Genomic DNA, 24,876 nt, shown 5'->3' with positions numbered 1-24,876 from the left:
TTTCTCAAACTCTACCCACAGTCTGCAAGGAGGAGTGCAGTATCACAGAGAACAGTCCCAAGATCTTGGAAAAGGGAGTTGTAACCCACCAAGGCTCTGTCTTTTCAAGATTCAGGTTTAGCTTATTCACCATCACCGAGTCCACCACTATCGAGGCAAGCAAAAAGCCGCAGTCTCTCCCGACTCAGGTGTTACAGAGAAAGCTGTGTGTTATCAGAACATCTCAATTGTGATTCCATTTTCCCCCACCCCTATCATATGAATGTACCCCAATCCCAATTGTTTAGGAATGTTTGTAAGAGTCCTGGTGTTTGTCTTATGAATTCAGTTAATGCATTTTTTCTTGCACACTTGTGGAATGCCCTCCCATCAGATGTCAAGGAGATAAAGAACTATGGAACTTTTAGAAGACATCTGAAGGCAGCCCTAGTGGGTAGTTTTTAATGTTTGATGTTTTATTATGTTGTTATATGTACTGGAAGCTGCCCAGAGTGGCTGGGTATAATTATTATTATTATTATTATTATTTATTAGCTGAGACTGGCGTGATACTGGGACCCTACAAGAGATGACAAGAGAACATTTGCTGCTGTTGCTTTCAGTCTGCAAATGGTAAAAGTGTGTGTGTGTTTTGATAGATAAGAGATCAATCCCAACAAAGCCAGGTGAAAATAATTACATTTTATTATGAGTCCTCCCACTTTTACAAAAACCCTGGTGTAAAAATAGAACATTAAATTATTTTGAAAAGCGTGTGTAGGTACTTTGAACAGTGCAAGGGTTAAAGGGGAGCAATTCAGGAGAGTGTTGATTTAAAGCTGTCTGTAAATGATTGCTGGAAATCTGTCAGTGTAACAATGCATTCAGAAAGTATACCACAAACATTGCTTACTCTCACTGTTTATCTGTCAGGTTGCCAAGTTAGTTCCAAGTCTCAGAGATCACCAAAGCAGCTGATTTAACTAACTGCCCAGCATGGAAAATGTGGGAAATATAGAGAATGCTAGGCTCTGTGGAATTCCAAATTCAGAGGAAGGGGAACAAGTTTATGATCAAATCAGTGAAGACCTAGCAGGCCTTTCTTTTAAGGCTGTGGTAGACTGCATGGATATGAGAAGTGGAGAGAACCTGGAAGATAGCTATGTGGATTCTCTGTCATCTCATTATAGCTACAATGGGAAAGAAGAGCGAAATTCTTTTCAGAGAGAGATTTTTGCTCTGGAAGGTCAGCAACATCAGGAGGATGTTAGCCCAACACCAAGTGACAAAGGGAGCCCCTCTGCAAATAAAGCGGCTTCAACTGATCACATTCTAAAGAAGATCCAGAGCACGGACAGAAATGCTCAAAATACCATCAGATTGCCAAGCAATAATAATTCAGAAGAAAACAACAACTTTCAGAAAGAAGACCTTCAGCTTTTCCTCATCATTAAGGTAGGTGCTTTTTCCAAGTATATACACAATTATGTGAATGAGGCTAAGGATAGATTTCCCTAATGGGGGGGACAGGGGGGAGAATGTTTTTATTAGATTTGCTTGTTTCTTTGCTGTTTTGTCTGATGAAATCTTTTTGTAACTCAAAAGCTAGCTACTGCAACATTGCCCATTGCTAACTGATTTGGAGATTGGATCAACCCCTAATTTTCATGCTTGCCCTCAAAATATCAGGGTCATGTGATACAGAATATTGGTTTAGGTTTAATGCACCTGAGCAAGGGGGGGGGACAACAACACCAGTGAGCTCTGTCCAACATCTGAAAGCCATGCACCCTGGCCTGGAGAGTCTCGGGGGTCCTGCCTTGTGAATGCTTCCTGGGAGATGCACTGTGCTCATTAGCTAACTGGCATGTTGGCAGCTCACAGTGCCACTCTAGGACAGAAAATGCATTTTTATTTTGTAGCTGTTAAGAGTGCTCTCAACACTACTGAACAGATATGACAATATTGGCAGAGCACCTAAGAGATAATAATGCAAATGCTAATTCACACCAATCATTACAGAAAATCCCTGCAAGTCCTGTGGGCCTCACCTGAGATACACTTTTAAATATTTTATCTGTAATGATTAGCAATGTTTACTTTCAAAGTTATTTTGTTTATTTAGCGTATTTATATGCTACCAAACATCCACAGATCAGAACAGGAAACAATAAAATTCCATAAAACCAAGTTCTTAAAACACAGAAACATAATTAAAGTGCAATAGAAACAACAGTTTAACTATTCTCAAATAATAGTGGCACAGTAGCTTCATATAGCTGTTAAGTAGCATTGGGGACAGAATAGATCCCTGAAGGATCCATAAATCAACTACCATGGGGGGGGGGTTCAAACAGAAGTCTCCCAGTGCTACTCTCTAGTACTAGTCTGGTGTAGTTCCCTAATAAAATAGGATAGTGAAATACACATTTTTGTTGTTTAGTCGTGTCCGACTCTTCGTGACCCCCTGGACCAGAGCATGCCAGGCACTCCTCCTGTCTTCCACTGCCTCCCGCAGTTTGGTCAAACTCATGTTCGTAGCTTCGAGAACACTGTCCAACCATCTCGTCCTCTGTCGTCCCCTTCTCCTTGTGCCCTCCATCTTTCCCAACATCAGGGTCTTTTCCAGGGAGTCTTCTCTTCTCATGAGGTGGCCAAAGTATTGGAGCCTCAGCTTCAGGATCTGCTTTCCAGTGAGCACTCAAGGCTGATTTCCTTCAGAATGGATAGGTTTGATCTTCTTGCAGTCAATGGGACTCTCAAGAGTTTCCTTCAGCACCATAATTCAATAATAATTAATTTTACAATAATAATAATAATTAATTTTACAATAATAATATTCATTTGTAATTCATTTTACAATAATAATAATAATAATAATAATAATAATAATAATAATAATAATATTTATACCCCGCCCTTCCCAGTCAAGACCAGTCTTAGGGCGGCTAACAACAAGAATTTCAAGGCAAGCATAAAAGAAACAATTCAATTAAAATGCAGATTAAATACAATGTGTACTTAATTGTTAAAATTCAATTCAATTGTTAAATTCAATTGTTAAAATTCAATTCAATTTCAATTGTTAATATTCAATTTTAAAATTAGGAATCTACAAGTGCAACCTTATTTAAATATCTGTAGGATACCCTCCTTAGGGGAGGGTAACACCGGGGTGAGACTGAGTCAGTCCAAAGGCCAAGCGGAACAGCTCTGTCTTGCAGGCCCTACAGAAAGATGACAACTCCCGCTGGGCCCTAGTCTCCTGAGAGGGAGTGTTCCATCAGGTTGGGGCTAGTACTGAGAAGGCCCTGGTCCTGGTCAAGGCCAGTCTAACCACCTTGTGACTCGGGATCTCCAGTATGTTATTATTTGTGGACCTTAATGTCCTCCGCGGGGCAAGGAGAAAACAAGCAGAAAACTCACTAGGCAATCAACATTGATGGACCTTGATATACAGACATTTGCATGCAAAGCCTATGCAGTAACTTGGCAGTAACTTCTGCTCTGTTCATTGGTGCTTACTCCCTGAATTTAAGATTGCAGCTGATGATACCAGTTGTTGAGGGTGGGGAGGATGCCCATGTGAACATCTCCCCCCACAAGATAAGCCTGGCCATTTAATGGCCAGTTTAGCTGACTTGATTTGTTACTATTGGTTCCATAATTTTAACACTGTCGTCCCCCCGCCCTTGTCCCATATCACACTAGTTTGCTTTACTAAGACTGTTTCGGAGAAAACCCACAAAGCTAACAAATAGTTTCTGAGTGTTTGTGGCATGTCTGAACTTGCAGAGAATGAACAAAGGTTTCCATGGGGTGTGTTCTAGTCACAAAATCAAGCGATTCACAAATCTATGCTTGTGGATCAGACCTTACATTTTCTCTCACCTGCTCTTTTGCATATCACCTTTTATGATGGTATGACCACTTTTAATTGTGAGCCACAAGTTTGTATATTGAGCCAGGGTAGGTATTATAAAAATTGTAAAAATTGCTTATGATTGGTTGTTTACATTAAGCTGCATGCATGTTGAGAGCATTGCAGCGCTGCCACATTGTCTTCTGCCTGGACAAGAGTTTTGCAACAGTCTTCTTCTTTGGCAATCACTTGTAGCTGAGTAAGATTGTCTTCTATGAACACGGTTTTAACATCCTTCCACAGTGGGGACATAGGTTTCTGGGCAGAAGTTGATCATGGTGAGGGTTTGCCAAACGTGGCTTCCTCTTAGCACGTTTCTCCTTTCATCCTGAGTTTGAGCATCTTCAAAGCCCATGACACCTTTGGTAAAGGCTGTTCTCCAATTGGAGAACAGGCCAGTGTTTCCCAGTTGTCAGTGTTTATACTACCTTTTTTTTAAAAAAAGAATTGCCTTGAGACAGTCTTTTACAGGCTACCTACCTGTAACTATATTTAGGATGATTTGGAGGTCACCCTCTGAGTGTGCATACACTACGTTGTCATCAGCATACTGAAGCTCTGTGATGGAAGTTATGGTAACCTTACTCTTTGCTTTCAGCCTGCTCAGATTAAAGAGCTTTCCATCTGTTTGATACATGATTTCTACCCTGATGGGGAGTTTCCCTTCGACAAAGTGTAGGATCATGGCAATGAAAAAAAAAGAGTTTGGGCAATAACACAACCCCATTTAACACCTGATCCCACTGTGAATGGTTCACTTTGAGAGCCATTGTTATCTGCAATTGTTGCTGTCATATTATCATGGAGGAGCTGAATGATGTACACAAATTTATCTGGGCAGCCAGTTTTCAGAAGGCCAGTCCACAGGGCATTACAATTTACAGTGCCAAAGGCCGTAGTCAGGTCAATAAACGCCATATACATAACCAAGGCTTGACTGTGTAATTGCTTACTTGGAAGAAACACTGAAAGTTCTGAGGAACTATGCTCATTCAGCAAAAAGTATTCTTTAAATGGTTGCTTCATTGCTTTCACTGTCATTTTGAGGTGCTATATTCTTCCTTCTCATAAAAGAGATGGCAGTAAAAGCACATAGTAGTTTGATCAGAAGCAACTAATTCCTCTGATAAGAGCAATTAATTTCACATATTCATTCCTCTGAACATTGCATTGCTGGTGTCCCTGATAGGTCCTTTTCTTTGGCTCCTTTCTCCGCTGGCTTTAAAAAAACCAGTTGAGCAGGGGGCAAAGTTTCTCTTGGGCCTCAAAAGCTGATTGGCTGTGTGCTCGATACTTGATAATAGCTAAGAATAGCAAGAGTATAAAAGCTCCAAGCACAGCAAAACAGGGAACTTATTCAGGCATTAGGCGCTCCTGCGATGACACTCACGCAAGAGGAAGCATGAGGCTTCACTTGCTGGCCTTGGTCCCGTCAGCCCATCCCCCGCTCCACCCCCCCCCCCACATGGTGTGTGTGTAAAGCTCTGCAGAAGGCAGCCTGCTGTGCACGTTTAGGCTTCCTGTGTGATTCTGCACCCTCCACCGTCAGGGTTCTCCACCATGTGGGGGAGTCCCTCAGTCTGCCTACTGCAGGCTTCCCTACTTCAGAGCATCCACTCCAAAGCAGGATCCGGTCAATGGGGCTGTGACAGAGGAGGCCGGCCAGTGAGCCTGGTGCTGCTGTCCACCTCGTGTGAGCGCACTTGTGTGAGCACTGAAAGGTGCTTTCTTCAAACATATTCAAACATATTGCCAGTTGCATTGTGCTTACTTCATGTCAGGACGCATCCAGGAGGGATGAGCCCACACTGGAACTGCATCCATCCCATTTTGGGCAGGCCTCAACTGTCTCCGTCTCCCAGCACTGGGGATGCCAGGGACTGTGGGGACACCTGGTCTTTGTGGAAAGCAGTGCGCTGCAGGCAACAACTTCTCAGTAGTGGCACCCGCCCTGTGGAACACCCTCCCATCGGAGGTCAAGGAGATAAACAACTACCTGACATTTAGAAAACACCAAAAGGCAGCCCTGTTTAGGGAAGTTTTTAATCTGTGATATTTTAATATATTTTGGTATTTGTTGGAAGCGGGGGAAACCCAGCCAGATGGGCGGGGTATAAATAACAACAACAACAACAACAACAACTTCTCACTGAAGGTGCCCTGAGGCACTGGACTGGCTCTGCCCCTCCAGACTGGCCAATGGACCCTCCTGGACAGGAAAGCTCTCCTGTTCCCATTGAGCTGTGATTGAGCAACAGGGCCTTCCTGTCGCCCTGCAAGTTGTTCTTCCATCCTGACTGCTGGCTTTCGGTTCCCAACCTCTGGCTGATCACGGACTGCTGCCCATGGCTCAGCCTTGACAGTTGTTTTTGTTTAGTCGTTTAATCGGGTCCGACTCTTCATGACCCCATGGACCAGAGCACGCCAGGCACTCCTGTCTTCCACTGCCTCCCGCAGTTTTGTCAAACTCATGTTGGTGGCTTCGAGAACACTGTCCAACCATCTTGTCCACTGTCATCCCCTTCTCCTTGTGCCCTCCATCTTTCCCAACATCAGGGTCTTTTCCGGGGAGTCTTTTCTCCTGAGGTGGCCAAAGTATTGGAGCCTCAGCTTCAGGATCTGTCCTTCCAGTGAGCACTCAGGGCTGATTTCCTTCAGAATGGATAGGTTTGATCTTCTTGTAGTCCATGGGACTCTCAAGAGTCTCCTCCAGCACCATAATTCAAAAGCATCAATTCTTTGGTGATCAGCCTTCTTTATGGTCCAGCTCTCACTTCCATACATCACGACTGGGAAAACCATAGCTTTAACTATGCAGACCTTTGTTGGCAAGGTGATGTCTCTGCTTTTTAAGATGTTGCCTAGGTTTGTCATTGCTTTTCTCCCAAGAAGCAGGCGTCTTTTAATTTCGTGACTGCTGTCACCATCTGCAGTGATCAAGGAGCCCAAGAAAGTAAAATCTCTCACTGCCTCCATTTCTTCCCCTTCTATTTGCCAGGAGGTGACGGGACCAGTGACCATGATCTTGGTTTTTTTGATGTTGAGCTTCAGACCATATTTTGCACTCTCCTCTTTCACCCTCATTAAAAGGTTCTTTAATTCCTCCTCACTTTCTGCCATCAAGGTTGTGTCATCAGCATATCTGAGGTTGTTGATATTTGTAGAGATTTCTCAGGAGAAAGATGAGGTGATCAGGCACTCCCATTTCTTTAAGAACTTGCCATAGTTTGCTGTCGTCGACACACTCAAATGCTCAATGAAGCAGAAGTAGATGTTTTTCTGGAACTCTCTAGCTTTCTCCATAATCCAGTGCATGCTTACAATTTGGTCTCTGGTTCCTCCGCCCCTTTGAAATCCAGCTTGCACTTCTGGGAGTTCTTGGTCTACATACTGCCTAAGCCTGCCTTGTAGAATTTTAAGCATAACCTTGCTAGCGTGTGAAATGAGTGCAATTGTGCGATAGTTGGAGCATTCTTTGGCACTGCCCTTCTTTGGGATTGGGCTGTAGACTGATCTTCTACAATCCTCTGGCCACTGCTGACTTTTCCAAACTTGCTGGCATATTGGGTGTAGCACCTTAGCAGCAGCATCTTTTAAATAGTCCAGCTGGAATATCATCACTTCCACTGGCCTTGTTATTAGCAGTGTTTTCTAAGGCTCATTTGACTTCACTCTCCAGGATGTCTGGCTCAAGGTCAGCAACCACACTACCTGGGGTATACGAGACCTCCATATATTTCTGGTATAATTCCTCTGTGTATTATTGCCACCTCTTCTTGATGTCTTCTGCTTCTGTTAGGTCCTTTCTACTGTTGTCCTTTATTATGGTAATCTTTGTACGAAATGTTCCTTTCATATCTCCAATTTTCTTGAACAGATCTCTTTTCCCCCCCATTCTGTTGTTTTCCTCTATTTCTTTGCATTGCTCGTTTAAGAAGGCCCTTTTGTCTCTCCTTGCTATTTTTTGGAATTCTGCGTTAATTTCCTGCATTTTTCACTATCTCCATCGCATTTTGCTTGCCTTCTCGCCCCTGCTATTTGTAAGGCCAGGGCAGTCTCGAACAGGTCGCGCGCCCTGGTGCTGAGGGGCAGAGATCGCTCCGGGGCCCCCGCCCTCACAGGGCGCAGCATGGTTTCCGCGCGGCAAAGCGGAACCCTGGCCCGGCACCCTGGCACACCGCGCCACCGGGGGTCTACCTAGAGCCGGCCCTGTGTAAGGCCTCATTGGACAGCCACTTTGCTTTCTTGCATTTCCTTTTCATTGGGATGGTTTTTGTTGCTGCCTCCTGTATAATGTTATGAGCCTCCATCCATAGTTCTTCAGGCACTCTGTCCACCAAATCTAAATCCTTAAACCTGTTCCTCACTTCCACTGTGTAGTCATAAGAGATTTGATTTAGATTGTGTCTTACTGGTCCAGTGGTTTTTCAATCTTTCTTCAGTTTAAGCTGGATTTTTGCTAGAAGAAGCTGATGATCTGAGTCACAGTCAGCTCCAGCTCTTGTTTTTGCTGACTGTATAGAGCTTCTCCATCTTTGGCTGCAGAGAATATAATCAATCTGATTTCAATGTTGCCCATCTGGTGATGTCCATGCGTAGATTCATCTCTTGTGTTGTTGGAAAAGAGTGTTTGTGATGACCAGCTTGTTCTCTTGACAGAACTCTATTAGCCTTTGCCCTGCTTCATTTTGAACTCCAAGGCCAAACTTGCCAGTTGTTCCTTTTATCTCTTGATCCCCTACTTTAGCATTCCAATCCCCTATAATGAGAAGAACATCCTTCTTTGGTGTCATTTCTAGAAGGTGTTGTAGGTCTTCATAGAATTGGTCAATTTCACTTTCTTCAGCACCGGTAGTTGGTGCATAAACCTGGATTACTGTGATGTTAAAAGGTCTGCCTTGGATTCGTATCGAGATCATAGAATCATAGAGTTGGAAGAGACCACAAGGGCCATCCAGTCCAACCCCCTGCCAAGCAGGAAACACCATCAAAGCATTCCTGACAGATGGCTGTCAAGCCTCTGCTTAAAGACCTCCAAAGAAGGAGACTCCACCACACTCCTTGGCAGCAAATTCCACTGCCGAACAGCTCTTACTGTCAGGAAGTTCTTCCTAATGTTTAGGTGGAATTTTCTTTCTTGTAGTTTGAATCCGTTGCTCCGTGTCCGCTTCTCTGGAGCAGCAGAAAACAACCTTTCTCCCTCCTTTATATGACATCCTTTTATATATTTGAACATGGTTATCATATCACCCCTTAACCTTCTCTTCTCCAGGCTAAACATACCCAGCTCCCTAAGCCGTTCCTCATAAGGCATCGTTTCCAGGCCTTTGACCATTTTGGTTGCCCTCTTCTGGACACGTTCCAGCTTATCAGTATCCTTCTTGAACTGTGGTGCCCAGAACTGGACACAATACTCCAGGTGAGGTCTGACCAGAGCAGAATACAGTGGTACTATTACTTCCCTTGATCTAGATGCTATACTCCTATTGATGCAGCCCAGAATTGCATTGGCTTTTTTAGCTGCTGCATCACACTGCTGACTCATGTCAAGTTTGTGGTCAACCAAAACTCCTAGATCCTTTTCACATGTACTGCTCTCAAGCCAGGTGTCTCCCATCCTGTATTTGTGCCTTTCATTTTTTTTGCCCAAGTGTAGTACTTTACATTTCTCCTTGTTAAAATTCATCTTGTTTGCTTTGGCCCAGTTGTCTAATCTGTTAAGGTCATTCTGAAGTGTGATCCTGTCCTCTGGGGTGTTAGCCACCCCTCCCAACTTGGTGTCATCTGCAAACTTGCTCAGGATTCCCTCAAGCCCATCATCCAAGTCATTGATAAAGATGTTGAACAAGACTGGGCCCAAGACAGAACCCTGTGGCACCCCACTAGTCACTACTCTCCAGGATGAGGAGGAGCCATTGATGAGCACCCTTTGGGTTCGGTCAGTAATCCAGCTACAAATCCACTGAATGGTAGCATTGTCTAGCCCACATTTTACCAGCTTCTTTACAAGAATATCATGGGGCACCTTGTCAAAGGCCTTGCTGAAATCAAGATAGGCTACATCCACAGCGTTCCCTTCATCTACCAGGCTTGTAATTCTGTCAAAAAATGAGATCAGATTAGTCTGACATGACTTATTTTTCAGGAACCCATGCTGACTTTTAGTGATCACAGAGTTTCTTTCTAGGTGCTCACAGACTGTTTGCTTAATGATCTGCTCTAGAATCTTTCCTGGTATTGATGTCAGGCTGACTGGGCGGTAATTGTTTGGGTCCTCTCTTTTCCCCTTTTTGAAAATAGGGACAACATTTGCCCTCCTCCAGTCTGCTGGAACTTCGCCTGTTCTCCAGGAATTTTCAAAGATTATTGCCAGTGGTTCTGAAATCACCTCTGCCAGTTCTTTTAATACTCTTGGATGTAGTTCATCTGGCCCTGGAGACTTGAATACATCTAAACTAGCCAAGTATTCTTGTACTACCTCCTTACTTATTCTGAGCTGTGTTTCCCCTGCTGAATCATCTGCTCCATATTCTTCAGGTCGGGCGTTGTTTTCTTTCTTGGAGAAGACTGAGGCAAAGAAGGCATTGAGGAGTTCTGCCCTTTCTCTGTCCCCTGTTTGCATTTCACCATCTTCTCCTCTGAGTGACCCCACTGTTTCCTTGTTTTTCCTTTTGCTACGGACATACCCATAAAAGCCCTTTTTGTTGCTTTTAACCTCTCTGGCGAGCCGGAGTTCATTCTGTGCTTTAGCTTTTCTGACTTTGTCTCTACACGTGCTGGCTATATGTTTGAATTCCTCTCTGGAGATTTCCCCCCTTTTCCATTTTTTGTACATATCCCTTTTAAATCTTAACTCAGTCAAAAGTTCTTTAGATAGCCAGCCTGGCTTCTTTAGGCACCTTCCATGTTTCCGTCTCATTGGTATTGCCTGAAGTTGTGCTTTTAATATCTCCCTTTTAACAAACTCCCAACCATCATGAACTCCCTTCCCTTTTAGTATTACTGTCCATGGGATTTCACCCAGCGTTTCCCTAAGTTTTCTGAAGTCGGCTTTCTTAAAGTCTAGAATTTGGACCTTAGTATGCTTGGTTGCTCCTTTCCGCTGGATAATAAACTCCAGAAGAGCATGGTCACTCCCACCTAATGATCCTGCCACTTCTACCCCACTAACCAAGTCATCACTATTGGTTAGGACCAGATCTAAAATGGCTGATCCTCTTGTTGCTTCTCCCACTTTCTGGACAATGAAGTTGTCTGCAAGGCCAGTGAGGAATCTGTTCGACCTTATGCTCTTGGCTGAGTTTGACATCCAACAAATATCAGGATAGTTGAAATCCCCCATTACTACTATTTCACTTCCTTTGGAATGCTTGGCCATCTGTTCCAGGAAGGCATCATCTGTGTCCTCAGTTTGGCTTGGGGATCTATAGTAAACTCCCACAATGAGATCACTGGTGTTTTTCTCTCCCTTAATTTTGACCCAGATACTCTCAATTTGGCTTTGAAGTTTTAAATCCTGGATCTCTTCACAGGTATACATATCCCTAACATATAAAGCTACTCCTCCTCCTTTCCTGTTTGGTCTATTTCTCTTAAATAGATTGTATCCCTCTATTACTACATTCCAGTCATGAGACTCATCCCACCAGGTTTCAGTGATGCCTATTATGTCATATTTAGATTGTCAGGTCCATCATTCTGTCATTTTTGAGATTGCATCCCATTACAGCTTTTGCCACTCTTTTGTTGACTATGAGGGCCACTCCATTTCTTCTACGGGATTCTTGCCCACAGTAGTAGATATGATGGTTGTCCGAACTGAATTCACCCATTCCCTTCCATTTTAGTTCACTGATGCCCAGGATGTCAATATTTATTCTTGCCATCTCATTTTTGACCACATCCAGCTTACCAAGGTTCATGGTTCTTACATTCCAGGTTCCTATGCAATATTTTTCTTTACAGCATTGGACTTTCCTTTCGCATCCAGGCATATCCGCAACTGAGCAACCTTTCGGCTTTGGCCCAGCCGCTTCATCAGCTCTGAATCTACTTGTATTCGTCCTCCGCTCTTCCTCAGTAGCATGTTGGACACCTTCCATCCTGAGGGGCTCATCTCCCAACGTCATAACTTTTATATGCCTGTTGTCTTTGTCCATTGAGTTTTCTTGGCAGAGATGCTGGAGTGGATTGGCAGTTCCTGCTCCAGGTGGATCACATTTAGTCAAAACTCTCCACTATGACCTGTCCATCTTGGGTGGCCCTGCATAGCATAGCTCATAGCTTTTCTGAGTTATTCAAGCCCCTTCGCCACGACAAGGCAGTGATCCATGAACAGGCATATGTCAAGAATGCTTTGATGGTGTTTCCTGCTTGGCAGGCCCTTGTGGTCTCTTCCAGCTCTATGATTCTGTGATTCTATGATCCATCCTTGACAGTAGAAACCTGTTATTCCTGTCTGAAGCTACCGTAAAGAGCTCTGCACTAACTGGCCTGTGTCTTTCCCATGCATGTCACTCGCTTCCTGAGAACAAATGACTGTGCTGACTCCCAGAGAGGAACTTGTAGTGTCCAAACCTTCAGTTCACGTTTAAGCTCTCTCCTCCTTTTTTTTTTTTAAAAAAAAGCAATTTATTAAATTTTTCAAATAAACACATTAAACAATAACAAAACATTCAACAACAAACACAACACACACAAATTTTCTCTTTTTAACATCTATTCACCTATCTTAAATTCCCAATGCTCTGCCGAGCTTGACTTCCCTCCTTCCTCTCATTTGGTTTTCTTATCAACTCTTATCTCGCAGTTCCTTTACTCCCTCTACTTAAAGTCATTTCATAGGATTTGTTTCAATCCTGCAAGTGTTTTCAAACTTCTACAGTTCTTCTCCATATAGTCCACAAATTTACTCCAGTCCTTTTGGAACTTTGACTTTCCCTGGTTTCGGATCCTGCTAGTCAGTCTTGCTAATTCCACATAGTCTATCATTTTCGTCTGCCACTCTTCGATCGTTGGTAACTCCTGGGTTTTCCATTTTTGGGCTGACAAAGTCCTTGCCGCGGTTGTCGCATAGATAAATAATACTTGATCTCCTTTTAAAATCTCTTGTCCTATATGACCCAATAAAAAAGCCTCCGTTTTTTTGGGAAAAGTATATTTAAAAATCTTTTTCAGTTCATTATATATCATTTCCCAAAATCTTTTAATTTTTTCGCATGTCCACCACATATGATAAAATTCACCATCTTTCTCTTTACATTTAAGCTCTCTACTCCTTTACATTTAAGCTCTCTTATCATGGCTACAGTTGATGGGACCTTCACCGCAATCCTAGGGTCAAACTACATACTAAGCCAAACCTTGACTTAGCTGCTGCACCTAAAAGGCTCTGTGAGGAGCAGAGTGCCTGCCGTCTCCTCTTCCTTTGGAGCCAACATGTTCATGAGTTATTGTTAAGCCATGATTTGGACATGCAAACATGGCCACAGTCCCTTACAATTGCTACAACAGTCAGAAAAACCATTAAGTGGTCCACCAAGATCCTCAATGGGTTTCAAGTGGTCCACATGGGGGTTGGAGTTAGGGACCACAGTTTCAGACTGCTTTAAAATGATCTGTGAGAAAAGGACTAATTAGACTGGCAAAGTTTGTGGAAACTTTAGCACAAAAGTATCAAGGTGTGGCATTAAAAATGAATAAGGGCAGCAGATCCCGAAGGAGAGCAAGAGAGTGATATTTCTCACTAGGTCAGCAGTCAGGATATTATTCATTTATGGAAGGTATGCAGTACTGCCAGCACAATACTAGTCAAACCATTGAGCTCGTCATGCTCACTGAGCATGCTCAGTCCTTACTGGTCTGTCAGGGCTTTCTCTGCTGTGCTTCTGCAAACACCCCAGTTCTCCAAAGGCTACTGGTCTCTCTTCTTCTGTATGGTTGATTCTATTTTGGCCACCAGAGGATCCATACTTGGTCAATGAGTCCTCTTTTAGTATATAGGACCCTGCACACTGGTTCTTCTCACCCTATTGGATCTGTGCTGGAGGGAATTGTGAAAGAAGCAGGAGATTTCCATTTCTGATCTGCATGGATGTCGATGGTCATGTGATGCTTGCGCGGACTGGGATAGGCACAAGGCAGGAACTTCAATGTAGCAGGTGTACATAAGAGAATGCAATGGGGCTTCTGACCCAAGATTGTCAGGTCCATCAGCCAGATCTCTAGTGCTATGCAGATTAGTGCAGCTGCGTGTCATGGAACTGATTGCCTAGTGGGGTAGCTTCTCTTTGTCAACGGCAGTCAGTGCTCGATAGAGGATAAGACTGGCCATTGGTTTGGCACTATATGCCAGGCATCCTGACGGGTGCAGATTTCTTCTGTGCTTTGAGTACCAGCCCTTAACCTGCGGGGTTTCAGAAGGAGAAAAGGAACTCAGGCGTGGAAATGTACTTCTGTGCCCAAACCATTTTTAACTAGGGGCTCAGCCAGACTTCCTTTTGCACACATCTTCCAAAAAAAGCTCTGTATTTCTACCCTTAACATCCAGTTTTCTAAGTGGATCTTTCCTGGCGGGTGTTGGGGGGGGGCATTCAGTCATGTGAGCATTCAATCCAAAATAACTCATCCCTGTTGCAGGTAAACCTCCAGGCCATATTATATGAAAGATTTGCAAAGTTTGTCATCAGGTTTCTTTTCCTTTGCATTCATTGAGTTTTTTTGGCCACTGGTATAAAGCAGCAAAATAGTGCCCCCTGGAAGCTGTAACAGGAAACAGCAGGAGTGAAATGAAGACTTGCTGCAGTGCTATTTAAGTGCATGTGTATACAGTTAGGTTCTAAAAAATCACATTACAGTAGTAGGTTTGCCAATACATGAACTACAATCTTGTGGCTTCTATATATCATAGAATCATAGAATTGTAGAGTTGGAAGGAACCCCCAGGGTCATCCAGTCCAACCCCCTGCAATGCAGGAATCTCAGCTATCCATGACAGATGGCCATCCAACCTCTGCTTAAATATTTCCAAGGAAGGAGAGTCCACCCCACCACCTCCCAAGAGAGTCAGTTCCACTGTCAAACAGCTCTTACTGTCAGAAAGTTCCTCCTGATGTTTAGTTGCAACCTCCTTTCTTATAACTTGCTGCCATTGCTTTGAGTCCTGCCCTCCAGAGCAGGAGAAGAGAAGCATGCTCCCTCTTCCATGTGACAGCCCTTCAGATACTTGAAGATGGCTCTCATATCTCCTCTCAGTCTCCTCTTTTCCAGGCCAAGCATACCCAGCTCCTTCAATCGTTCCTCATAAGGCCTCTTATGTGCTGAGATTCACATGAGCAGGCGCTCTGTCCACACAGGCAGAGTGTTTTTCTCCTTCATAGTAGAGAATGGAGAGCCCTTGCATATATTAGGAGGTCTGTATGTGCAGGGCCGTCTTAAGCATGCCTGGTGCCCTGGCGCCGTGGTGCGACGGATCCCTCCAGCGCCCCCGCCCCGCCCCATTTCCCAGCGCGGCGGGCGGGCGCTGGCCACAGCTGCACTACGCCACCCAGCCTGCCGTAGGGGCGGCCCTGGGCCAGGGGGCGCTGCCCGCCCCCTGTTGTGACGCCCCTGCAGGCAGCGGAGACGGCCCCAGGCCCACGTGCCTCCGGAGAGCGGCCTGAAGCTGCTGAACAGTGGAGGCGCGCCTGGGGCAGCCTCAGCCGCGCCTCTCAGCGGGCGCAGCGGCACCCCTGGTGGCCTGGCACCCTGGCGCCCTGCGCCACCAGGGGTGGGCCTAGAGCCGGCCCTGTGTGTGTGCCCCAAGTTACAAGGAGAAGTAGGGAACACTCCATATTTGCTAGGCAGCTTTTGCTGCTAACAAGGCATTTACAGACAAACTTGCTTCTGAGCGGCTACCCAGAGCTTGAGAGATAAGATTCCCCCCCTTCTTTCCTTTTGTTGAAAATGGGCAGGCTTCATCCTCTCAGAAGGGGTGACTGTTTGTGTGAATTGCATCCAAATTCTGCCAATAAATAAATAAATAAAATCAAAACTTTATATAGACTTTTGTTTTACTTAAAAAAAACAAACTTTAAAGGTGCCCTGCTCCTGAACAATTGGATAGGTTTAATCCATTCTGAAGGGGCTTCTGTGTGAGTATTTCATGCACTTTGGCCCCAAAGGGGAAAGCCTCCTTTAGCATCTCCATTATGATGAATGGGTAACGCTGAGGCTTGTTTTACATAGAACGGCTTGGAAGCAGAGAGCGGTGACTTTCTAAAGAAAGATTTATTTATTTATTAATGTGCAAATACAATGTGAATTGGTGCTCACTTCAGCATATACAGGACTTTAGGTAGTAGTTACGCAACTGCTGAAAAGCTTTCATAGTTTTCTTTACAATACAGCAAGCACTAAGTGGAGCTGGCCATTTAATCTGGTTTCCCCATAGTGACCATTACATGATAACCAGCCTTTGGCCTTGTTTTTAACAATTTGCCAAGTGCTTCTTTTACTGCAGCTTTCCTACCTGTTCTCTTTACCGTGTGAGCAGATATTATAGCTGACCAGGCTCCCTCCACGTCTGTCTGCTCCCTTGCTGAGTTGCTGCTTGGTGAATGGGCTCCAGGAAGGAAGGGGTCCGCGTGGCCCTGCCAGGGCCCCCTGCCAACCCTGGGGCCACTCTTTGCTGTGGGTGCCTCTTCAGCTGCTCTCCCCAAGCAAATGAGCAGGGAGAAGCAGCAGTCGCCTCGCCTGCCTTTCCCTCTTCACGGGGCAATGGAGAAGAGATGCTGATTGGCTCCATGCAGCTTGAAGGTATCACCCTTTGTATAGAACCCCCAAGGTAAACGTTGTTCTTCTTTTTTAAAATAATAATAATTTTGTTGTGCAGTCATGTGCTTTATGCTTGGCCTTGCGCTCACCTTATCAAAAGTCTTTGCTGTGAAGTCGTACTTAGCTCAGGCCTATGAAACATGATCATACCTTAAAGATGAGGTACAATGAAGTTTTCTTCCACAGAATGTGATTATTCCATTTCTTGAGCAGCCTTCCTGTTTTATTAATGTGGTGACATGATCATATTCTGCTGTATACTTCATAAGGGCAAATGACGAAGCCCTTGCGGAGCTGAGTTTATATTCATTTATATTGTGTCATCTGAAACCTGGATTGGTATAATCACTAACTGGCTTTCCTCACCAGCCTTTTCTGATGCAATAAGATGAGCATGTACTACTAATATTTGTTTCTTAGTAGATTATCAAAAGAAAAATCGGTCACCAATAAGACAGATGTGACCAAAGTTTCATGTCTTTGACCCTTGTCCATCTTGGCTGCTTAATGAGTAACTCACAGGGTTATTGTTGCAATTTTTAATGTCTTAACTTATTTTACTCTAGCTGCCCCTGTTGTTTAGTCGTTTAGTCATGTCCGACTCTTCGTGACCCCATGGACCAGAGCACGCCAGGCACTCCTGTCTTCCACTGCCTCCCGCAATTTGGTCAAACTCATGTTGGTAGCTTCGAGAACACTGTCCAACCATCTCGTCCTCTGTCATCCCCTTCTCCTAGTGCCTTCAATCTTTCCCAACATCAGGGTCTTTTCCAGGGAGTCTTCTCTTCTCATGAGGTGGCCAAAGTATTGGAGCCTCAGCTTCACGATCTGTCCTTCCAGTGAGCACTCAGGGCTGATTTCCTTCAGAATGGATAGGTTTGATCTTCTTGCAGTCCATGGGACTCTCAAGAGTCTCCTCCAGCACCATAATTCAAAAGCATCAATTCTTCGGCGATCAGCCTTCTTTATGGTCCAGCTCTCACTTCCATACATCACTACTGGGAAAACCATAGCTTTAACTATACGGACATTTGTCGGCAAGGTGATGTCTCTGCTTTTTAAGATGCTGTCTAGGTTTGTCATTGCTTTTCTCCCAAGAAGCAGGCGTCTTTTAATTTTGTGACTGCTGTCACCATCTGGACAGAGACAACAGGCATATAAAAGCTGCCCCTAGGCTTGTGTTTTAAGGGTTTGTTTTAAGGGTTAACTGTATCTTGCTAATGCTTTTAGGAATGGCAGCATTACTTTTTTATTTATTACATTATTTGGTTTTATTATTATATTCTATGCTGCTCTTCAGTAGAAGAGTTGGATACAGCAAACCTTGGTTGTTGAACGTAAGCCATTCCAGAAGCCCATTCGGCTTCCAAAACATTTGACAACTGAGGTGCAGCTTCCAATTGGTTGCAAGAGCTTCCTGCACTCTAGCAGAATCTGTGTCGGGTGTTCAGCTTCCACAAAATGTTCAAAAACCAGAGCATTTACTTCTGGGTTTTCGGCGTTTGAGAGCCGAAACATTTGAAAATGGAGCAGTTCAGGAACTGAGGTTTGACTGTATAAATAAACTATTGCTCTTAAGTTTAACTGACATTTAAGTGATTCATGGATGTAATTTGACAGCACTTGGGCTATCTTCATAGACAGGTCAGCGCTGTCTAAGGAGTGTCTTGTACATCACTAGGGAGTAGGGATAGCAACAATGGGACAAAACAGCTAAGATTTGGATGTTCGTTCCAATTAAGAGTTGTCATCAGACGTCATTCATTCAAAGCAATTTTACCTTATTATTCAGCCAGAAGTTCTCCCAGAGTGGTTTACAGATTAATAAAACCAACACACCTGAAAGCACCTGAAGCAAAAATGCTAACATAAATCAGGAAGTTCCTACTCAGACTATTTGAGTTTTTTGATGTAAGCCAAAAGAGTTTCAACAAGGTTAGGAATATTTCTTACCGGTAGTAGGGGTCTGCATAGCTCTAGTTAAAATGGATTTCAGTTTGACAAGGGAAGTGGGCAATACAAATAAAGGTTATTATAAAGCATCCATATATAAATATTTAGAATATATACAAATAAACAGCCATGTAAAAATATGTAATGAGGATTTTCATTGGACTTTCTTCCCACTAAATAGTGCCATTCACCACTCTAAGAGATACTATTGATAAAAACTCTTATTGGCAAAATTCAGAAAAACTTCCATTCCAGACCTCATCCAATGCACAAAACTGAACAGACAAACACTGTTAAATTCCTTGGAAGTAAACAGAATATATGTGTAAACATAGTTATGATTATTATTATTAATAATAATAATTTATTTTTACGGCCGTAGACGAGCTTGTGAAACACAAATGGAACTACAATCCCCAAAGCAAAACAAACATTTTAAACAATATACAACAATGGATTTTAAGTTTAAAATGTGGTAGGCATATAAACACATAAAAACTTTAAGATATACTACCATAGAGAAATGACCCAGAGTCGCCCTTGGATCCGAGTTTGGGAATTTTCTTAAGAAACTAGTTTGAATCGGGGGATGATCTGCGCCTACAAATCTGTGTGCAGAATCTGGCGACCGTCTGGGTCGTCTTGTGATCTTTGCCAGCAGGAGAAGATTGAATTTTTGCTTTACCGGGAGTTCAACAAGCCTTACCAGCAGGGGGTCAATGGTTTCTCTACGTGCCTCATTGTAAAAGAGACATCTAAAAAATAGGTGTTTGGAGCTTCCTATATCCCCCCAATGGGCAGGTGCAAAGTCTCTGGGCATATGGGACTTTTTTAAAGGATCCTTCCAAGACCGACAAGGGCAGAGCCGAGCTTCTGGCAAGTGTAAAAGCCCTTCTTGCATTTTTGGATACGAGAAAAAAGAGACATGCTGCTAGTGCAGCTCTACTGTATATCTCTATTTTCTAAAATTTTGTAGTCAGGACACCTTAAGTTAATATGTGGTGTTAAGTATAACTTGAAAGTAAGTTTTTAATATTTTGTATTCATTTATACAATTATTTATGTGCTCTTTTGGGGTGCATAGCCCTCCCAAGGCAACTCACAATATTGTAAAAACACAATGAATACAATAATCTTAAATAACCAAAACTAACAAAAGCAGCAACATCGACAGGGCCAGTTAAAACAATTAACAGCGCCTATTAGACCAAGTAAGCAGATCTGGTTTGCCAGAAGTGGCTTAGTCATGCTGGCCACATGACCACGTACGCTGTACGCTGGCTCCCTCGGCCAGTAAAGTGAGATGAGCGCTGCAACCCAACCCCAGAGTTGTCCGCGACTGGACCTAATGGTCAGGGGTCAGTCTGCAACATAGCGCTGTAGGAAAAGCTGCGCTTAAGAAAAGGTGTTGGTTTTTTAAGGTGGGGTTAGAGGCCAGACCCACCTCTGAGAAGAAAGCCTGGCATACTCAAGCTCTGTTGAATCAGGTGGGATTTTCTTCCAAGTTAATTGTGGCATGAATGGTATTCTTCTAAATACTTCTAAATACGTTATCTTACAGAGAGGTCTTCCCAAAACAAAGTGATGCCCTGCAGGAGCATTTTGTTCCCCACACTTTGATTACTGGGATTTTGTTGTTGTTGTTAGAAGCAATGGCAGTGAAACATAGTTCAGATTTGTTCAGCCGAGCTCTGCGTTGACATACACGGAGCAGGTGACAGAGAAGGTCGGGGTGGCTGGAAGAGCACCTTGTGTTGATCAGAACAAGCTCACTGACGGGACTTCTAGTCAGAATAGTTCTCATTCAGCATGTTTGAACTTTGCACTTGACTACGGTCTCTGGCCCTGATCCCTCTTCCATTTGCGTGGACAGGCAGAGCCCCCCCCCCCAAATCCCAAGCGACCCCTGAATGGAATAATGACTCAGACAACGTGTTATGGGATTAAAATTGGCCACAACTTTATTAAGATTCAAGTGTAGGAAGACCTTGGTTCAGGCATTGGGCGTTATCCTTCCCCAGTCCTCAGCTGGGGATCTGGGGGACTTCAGGGTTATCCAGAATGTCTGGGGGTTGGGCTAGCTCTGGAGAACATATGTTCAAGCAGACAGAGCTTGCCCCTGTTCACTGCTGCTGGAGGGGGAAAGCAATGACAGCCATTCAGTGTATGGTCAATGCTTCCCCCAAGACCCCTTTAATGGGTGGAACCCTGATCTTGACACCGCAAGGAAGATAGCCAAGGCCTAAAGCTGCCAAAGTTGTGATGTATTGTTACGGGAAAGGTAAAACCTGCCAATGCAGGAAAATTCCTTTCCAGCCCTTCAACAGCAACCCTGACGTAGCAGCTCCCGTGTACCTGAGGAAAAAGGGGTTAACCTGCAAAGAAAACTTCAATTAAGGTGCCGAGGGTGGGAGAAGCTCTGGAGCCAACTGCTGCTTGCAGGTAAGATTCAAATCCTATTGTGAGTGCTAGAAAGTCCCTCCCCCTTACCTGGCCAGTCCCCTGGCAACACCTTTCCAGGCAGGACTGGATGATTGGCTGGGGTAGGCGGAGACCCCAGGTCTCCAGCCTGGAGAGGTAGTGGCCAGATCCGAACTACCAGGTAGCCACTGTGTGGTCCAGGGGGCTGCATGCGACCACGCAAAAATTGCCCCCCGTTTAATATGGGGAGCGGTCATTTCTTGCTGCCTATCCACATGGCTTTCCAGTTGTTGAGGAAGAGGTCTAAAAGCGTGGCCTGGAAGCTCTGCTGTGACTTCAAACCTGAGGGAGGAGGCAGAATTTAACCAGCGTGGTGCCATTATTCACCTTCATGGTATTGTAACTCTTTGAAGGAAGACTGTGTGAGACGGGGATCATAGATCCACAGGACTGCAGCATTGGAAGGGAACATGAGGGTCATCTAGTCTAACCCCCCGCAATTCAGGAATTTTCCAGCCAACGTAGGGATCAAACAGACAACCCTGAGATTAAGAGTCTCAAACTATATTTTTCATATGTATACACCTAGAGGACTGCAGGTCATCCACCCCTGCTTTAAATGAATGGGAATAGCCAATTTATACATTTCAGTTGTTTTTCTGTAAAAATGCAGAACACAGGATGAAGTAAAAACAGTATAGGGAAAAAATATAGCTGAAATGTAATACCTAAAAAAGACGGATTATGCTGTTATTGCTAAATAAAGTTCAACTAGTAATATGCAATATAAATGGCTTGCAGCCTCTTAGCACCATCGCTCGAGAATTCTAAGAAATCAATATATCAGTGCAGTTTTGAAAGCTTTCGGTCTCAAAACGTAAGACAAAAAACTGCAGGAAGATTCCTTGTCCACCTTCTCACTCCCCAATCCACTGTTGTATGCCACTTCACACACACATTCTATATTCCCCAAATGGTCTCTTCTTCCCTGCTGCATTTTATTTTATGCATATCTCACATTACTCTATGGGTTTGCAGAGAACCTCTCTGTCGCCTGCCTCTGAATATGAGAATGAATGAAAGGCAGGGAATGACATGTTTTGTTTTCAGCTCTATGAGCCGCAGGAAGCTTGAGGTGCACATCTTCTTTAGGTCCCCTTCAAATGTGTGTAATGGAAATAATATGCTTTGGAAGATAACATTGAGATTTAAGGAAACACTCTGATATCATTTTGTAAAAGCTGTGACTGGAGAGCTGTGGCAGAGGGAAACACATGGGGGATGGAGTTCCATATAATGCTGAAAAGAAACTATTTGTCCTGAGGTACCAATAGCTCTCTGCTCTCCTGTGAGCTAACTCCACCCTCTTCTCTGGCACGGGGCTATTTTGGGCTGGCTGTGTGAGCCAGAGCTCTGACAGATGAGCTCCATTCTGAAACACAACGCAGCACAGTTAGCACTTGTTGCTCCTGTGAACCATTACAAACAGCAGCAGAGTCTTCTGATAAGTCCTCTCCCAGTAGGAAATTTATTTTCTCTGCTAATAGAAGTTTCAAAAACAGCAAAGAGATGGTTTAGAGGAGGGGAAGAAAGCATTGCAAGCCTTCTCTTTTTTTCCATATTATAAAAGGAAGCATAGCTGTTGTGGAGCTGGAACCTTTTGTTGCTTTGCGGTGTAAGCAGAACACCTCCTAGCTGGGGGGGGGGGAGTAAAAAATGACAGACTCATCTCCTGCAAATGGAGAAGGAAAGGACCCTGAAATCGAGCTCTTTGTAAAGGTAGGTGAGACACTGAAGTGCTTTAACTCTCTTGTCAGCTGAACTCTCCTGCTGCCGCTGCTGCCTGGCAGGGCTGACTGACAGCTCGGTGTTCCCTTGGAAGGGTTTCAGTTTTGTGCTTCTGTTCTCTTGCTTGTGATGCTGGAAACATGTTCTGTTGTGTGCTGTTGTTTGCCTTCCTTCCTGCGTATTGCACTAGTCTTTGTTGTCTACGGTGCCACGATCTCCTCACATGCCACAAAGAGCCACAAAGAGCCTTGCTTCCATCTTTTGAATTCTGTATTAGTGTGAGAGAGAATGTGTCCCTCTGAGGAAAGAGGAGGGAGAGTCTCGTCCCAGAAACCCCTTTGGCACCACACACACCTGCATGTGAAAAACTCTGATACAGGGAACCCTCTCCCCTTTAATATATACCCGTATATTCCAGCGTACAAGACGACTGGGCGTATAAGACGACCCCCAGCTTTTCCAGTTAAAATACAGAGTTTGGGATATACTCGCCGTATAAGAAATACGACCCGGCGTCTAAGACGACCCCCGACTTTTGAGAAGATTTTCCTGGGTTAAAAAGTAGTCTTATACGCAGGAATATACAGTGTTTGCAGTGTTACCATTGTCCATGTAGAAGTAAAAAATATAGGCAGATTTTGTTATTGTGTGGAACTGGTTCACACTTGCTCGAGTGTTTTGGTCATAGCTTGGTTCCACTTGTGTGAGCTTCACTGAAAATGCTACTGGCTGGGACAAAATGAAAGCTTTTGTGGCTTTTTATATGTGAAGTATTTTCACACATGTTAAGTCACTACATGTACCTCAGGCAGGTAGAAGAGCAGAAGTTGCTCAAGCTGCTCAGCTTAGTTAGCAGCAGACACAAGATGCCGGTAGGGTAGATAGATAGATAGATAGATAGATAGATAGATAGATAGATAGATAAGATAGAAGCAGCATGTTCCTCACCCCCCCCCCTCTTCAGGCTGAGTAGGGTTGAACTGGTCACACAACTTGCGTAGATGAATAGGCTGGCATCCTTGTGGAGAAATAGCAGGGAATGCTGCTGGTCAAACCGTGTGGCTCCCATGTGGTCTGGGCAAGCGGGATGTGTTTACGGTGCTGCCTCTTTCCCTGCTAGACAGGGCCCTGTGGAGAGCAAAGGGAGAACAGGAAGGCAGGCATCAGAAAGCAACCAGCAATGGCTGCAGCACATGGTATCTCATTCTGGATGCACATGCCGGGGTTTGCGAGGATGCGATGGGTAGAGAGTGCTGCTGCTGCTGCTTGTGTGCTCTTTCAGTTTCCATGCCTGAAGAAGGTGAAGTGTGTCTTGGGACTGCTCTGTTCTGTGGGCCCAAAGCAAATGTCTCCGGTCGTTGCAATGGTAGGAGGGGAGATGCTGTTATTTACCTGCATGTGAGAGCACCTGCTTAGCCTTGTGTCTCCTGTTTAGGAGGCTCCAATCCCAGCTGTTGGGGGCAAGGCACAGTTTTCACATATGGATACACCTGCAGCAGTTCTGCTTTGTAGCATAACTCCCCCTCTTCCCTTGTGGGGTGATTTTTCTTTGACCCCCCACTTATAGGAACAGAGGGGGTTTCATGTGTTGGATGCAAGGCATCCATAAGTATTCTGGAAAGAGAAATGTTATCAATATGCTCTTATAGGTATGTCACAAGGCCAGGCGGCTTCTGTCCAGTGCCCTTCTGGTTGCCCCCACCCAAGTCTCCCCTTGTGTGGCCAGTATGCAAGTGAGAGGCCAGAGAGAGATGGGCTCATGCCATGCACCCCATCACCTGATGACTCCGTCCTGCTGTTGATGTGCTTTGGTTGGTTTTAGAGTTTGTCTGAATCCTCTGTTCTGTCCTGACAGCGTGGGCAGGGGAGGAGGCAGTGGGTAGCACTAATGAGTTTTTTACCTTTACCACATCCAAAATCAGTGTAATGTCATGCCAAGAATAGGGGCAGGACCAAGGTCTGGTGGAATACAGGAATTGGCACATGTTGACCCTCTTCCT

At 44.4% G+C, this 24,876-nt stretch overlaps 1 protein-coding gene across 6 annotated transcripts in view; it reads left to right on the top strand.

Moving 5' to 3' along the window:
- Positions 1–220: 220 nt before the first annotated feature.
- Positions 221–24,876, top strand: part of CLIC5 (CLIC family member 5) — a 71,601-nt gene continuing 46,945 nt past the window's right edge. For 2 of the 6 annotated variants that reach the window (XR_004692282.3, XM_035110305.3), the window contains exon 1: positions 221–1,434. Coding sequence is in view for 3 of the 6 variants with exons in the window: in XM_035110305.3 (XP_034966196.1) it covers positions 976–1,434 (459 nt within the window). In the remaining 3 variants the exon portion in view is untranslated. Of the gene's footprint in view, positions 1,435–22,491; positions 22,868–24,876 lie in introns of those variants that run through there. The other 4 variants (XR_015948816.1, XM_088665502.1, XM_035110306.3 and 1 more) reach the window with 4 other exon arrangements.

The sequence above is a fragment of the Zootoca vivipara genome, chromosome 3 (assembly GCF_965207765.1).
Source record: "Zootoca vivipara chromosome 3, rZooViv2.hap1.1, whole genome shotgun sequence".
Taxonomy (NCBI): Eukaryota; Metazoa; Chordata; class Lepidosauria; order Squamata; family Lacertidae; genus Zootoca; species Zootoca vivipara.
This window is presented reverse-complemented; position numbering and strand designations above follow the sequence as displayed.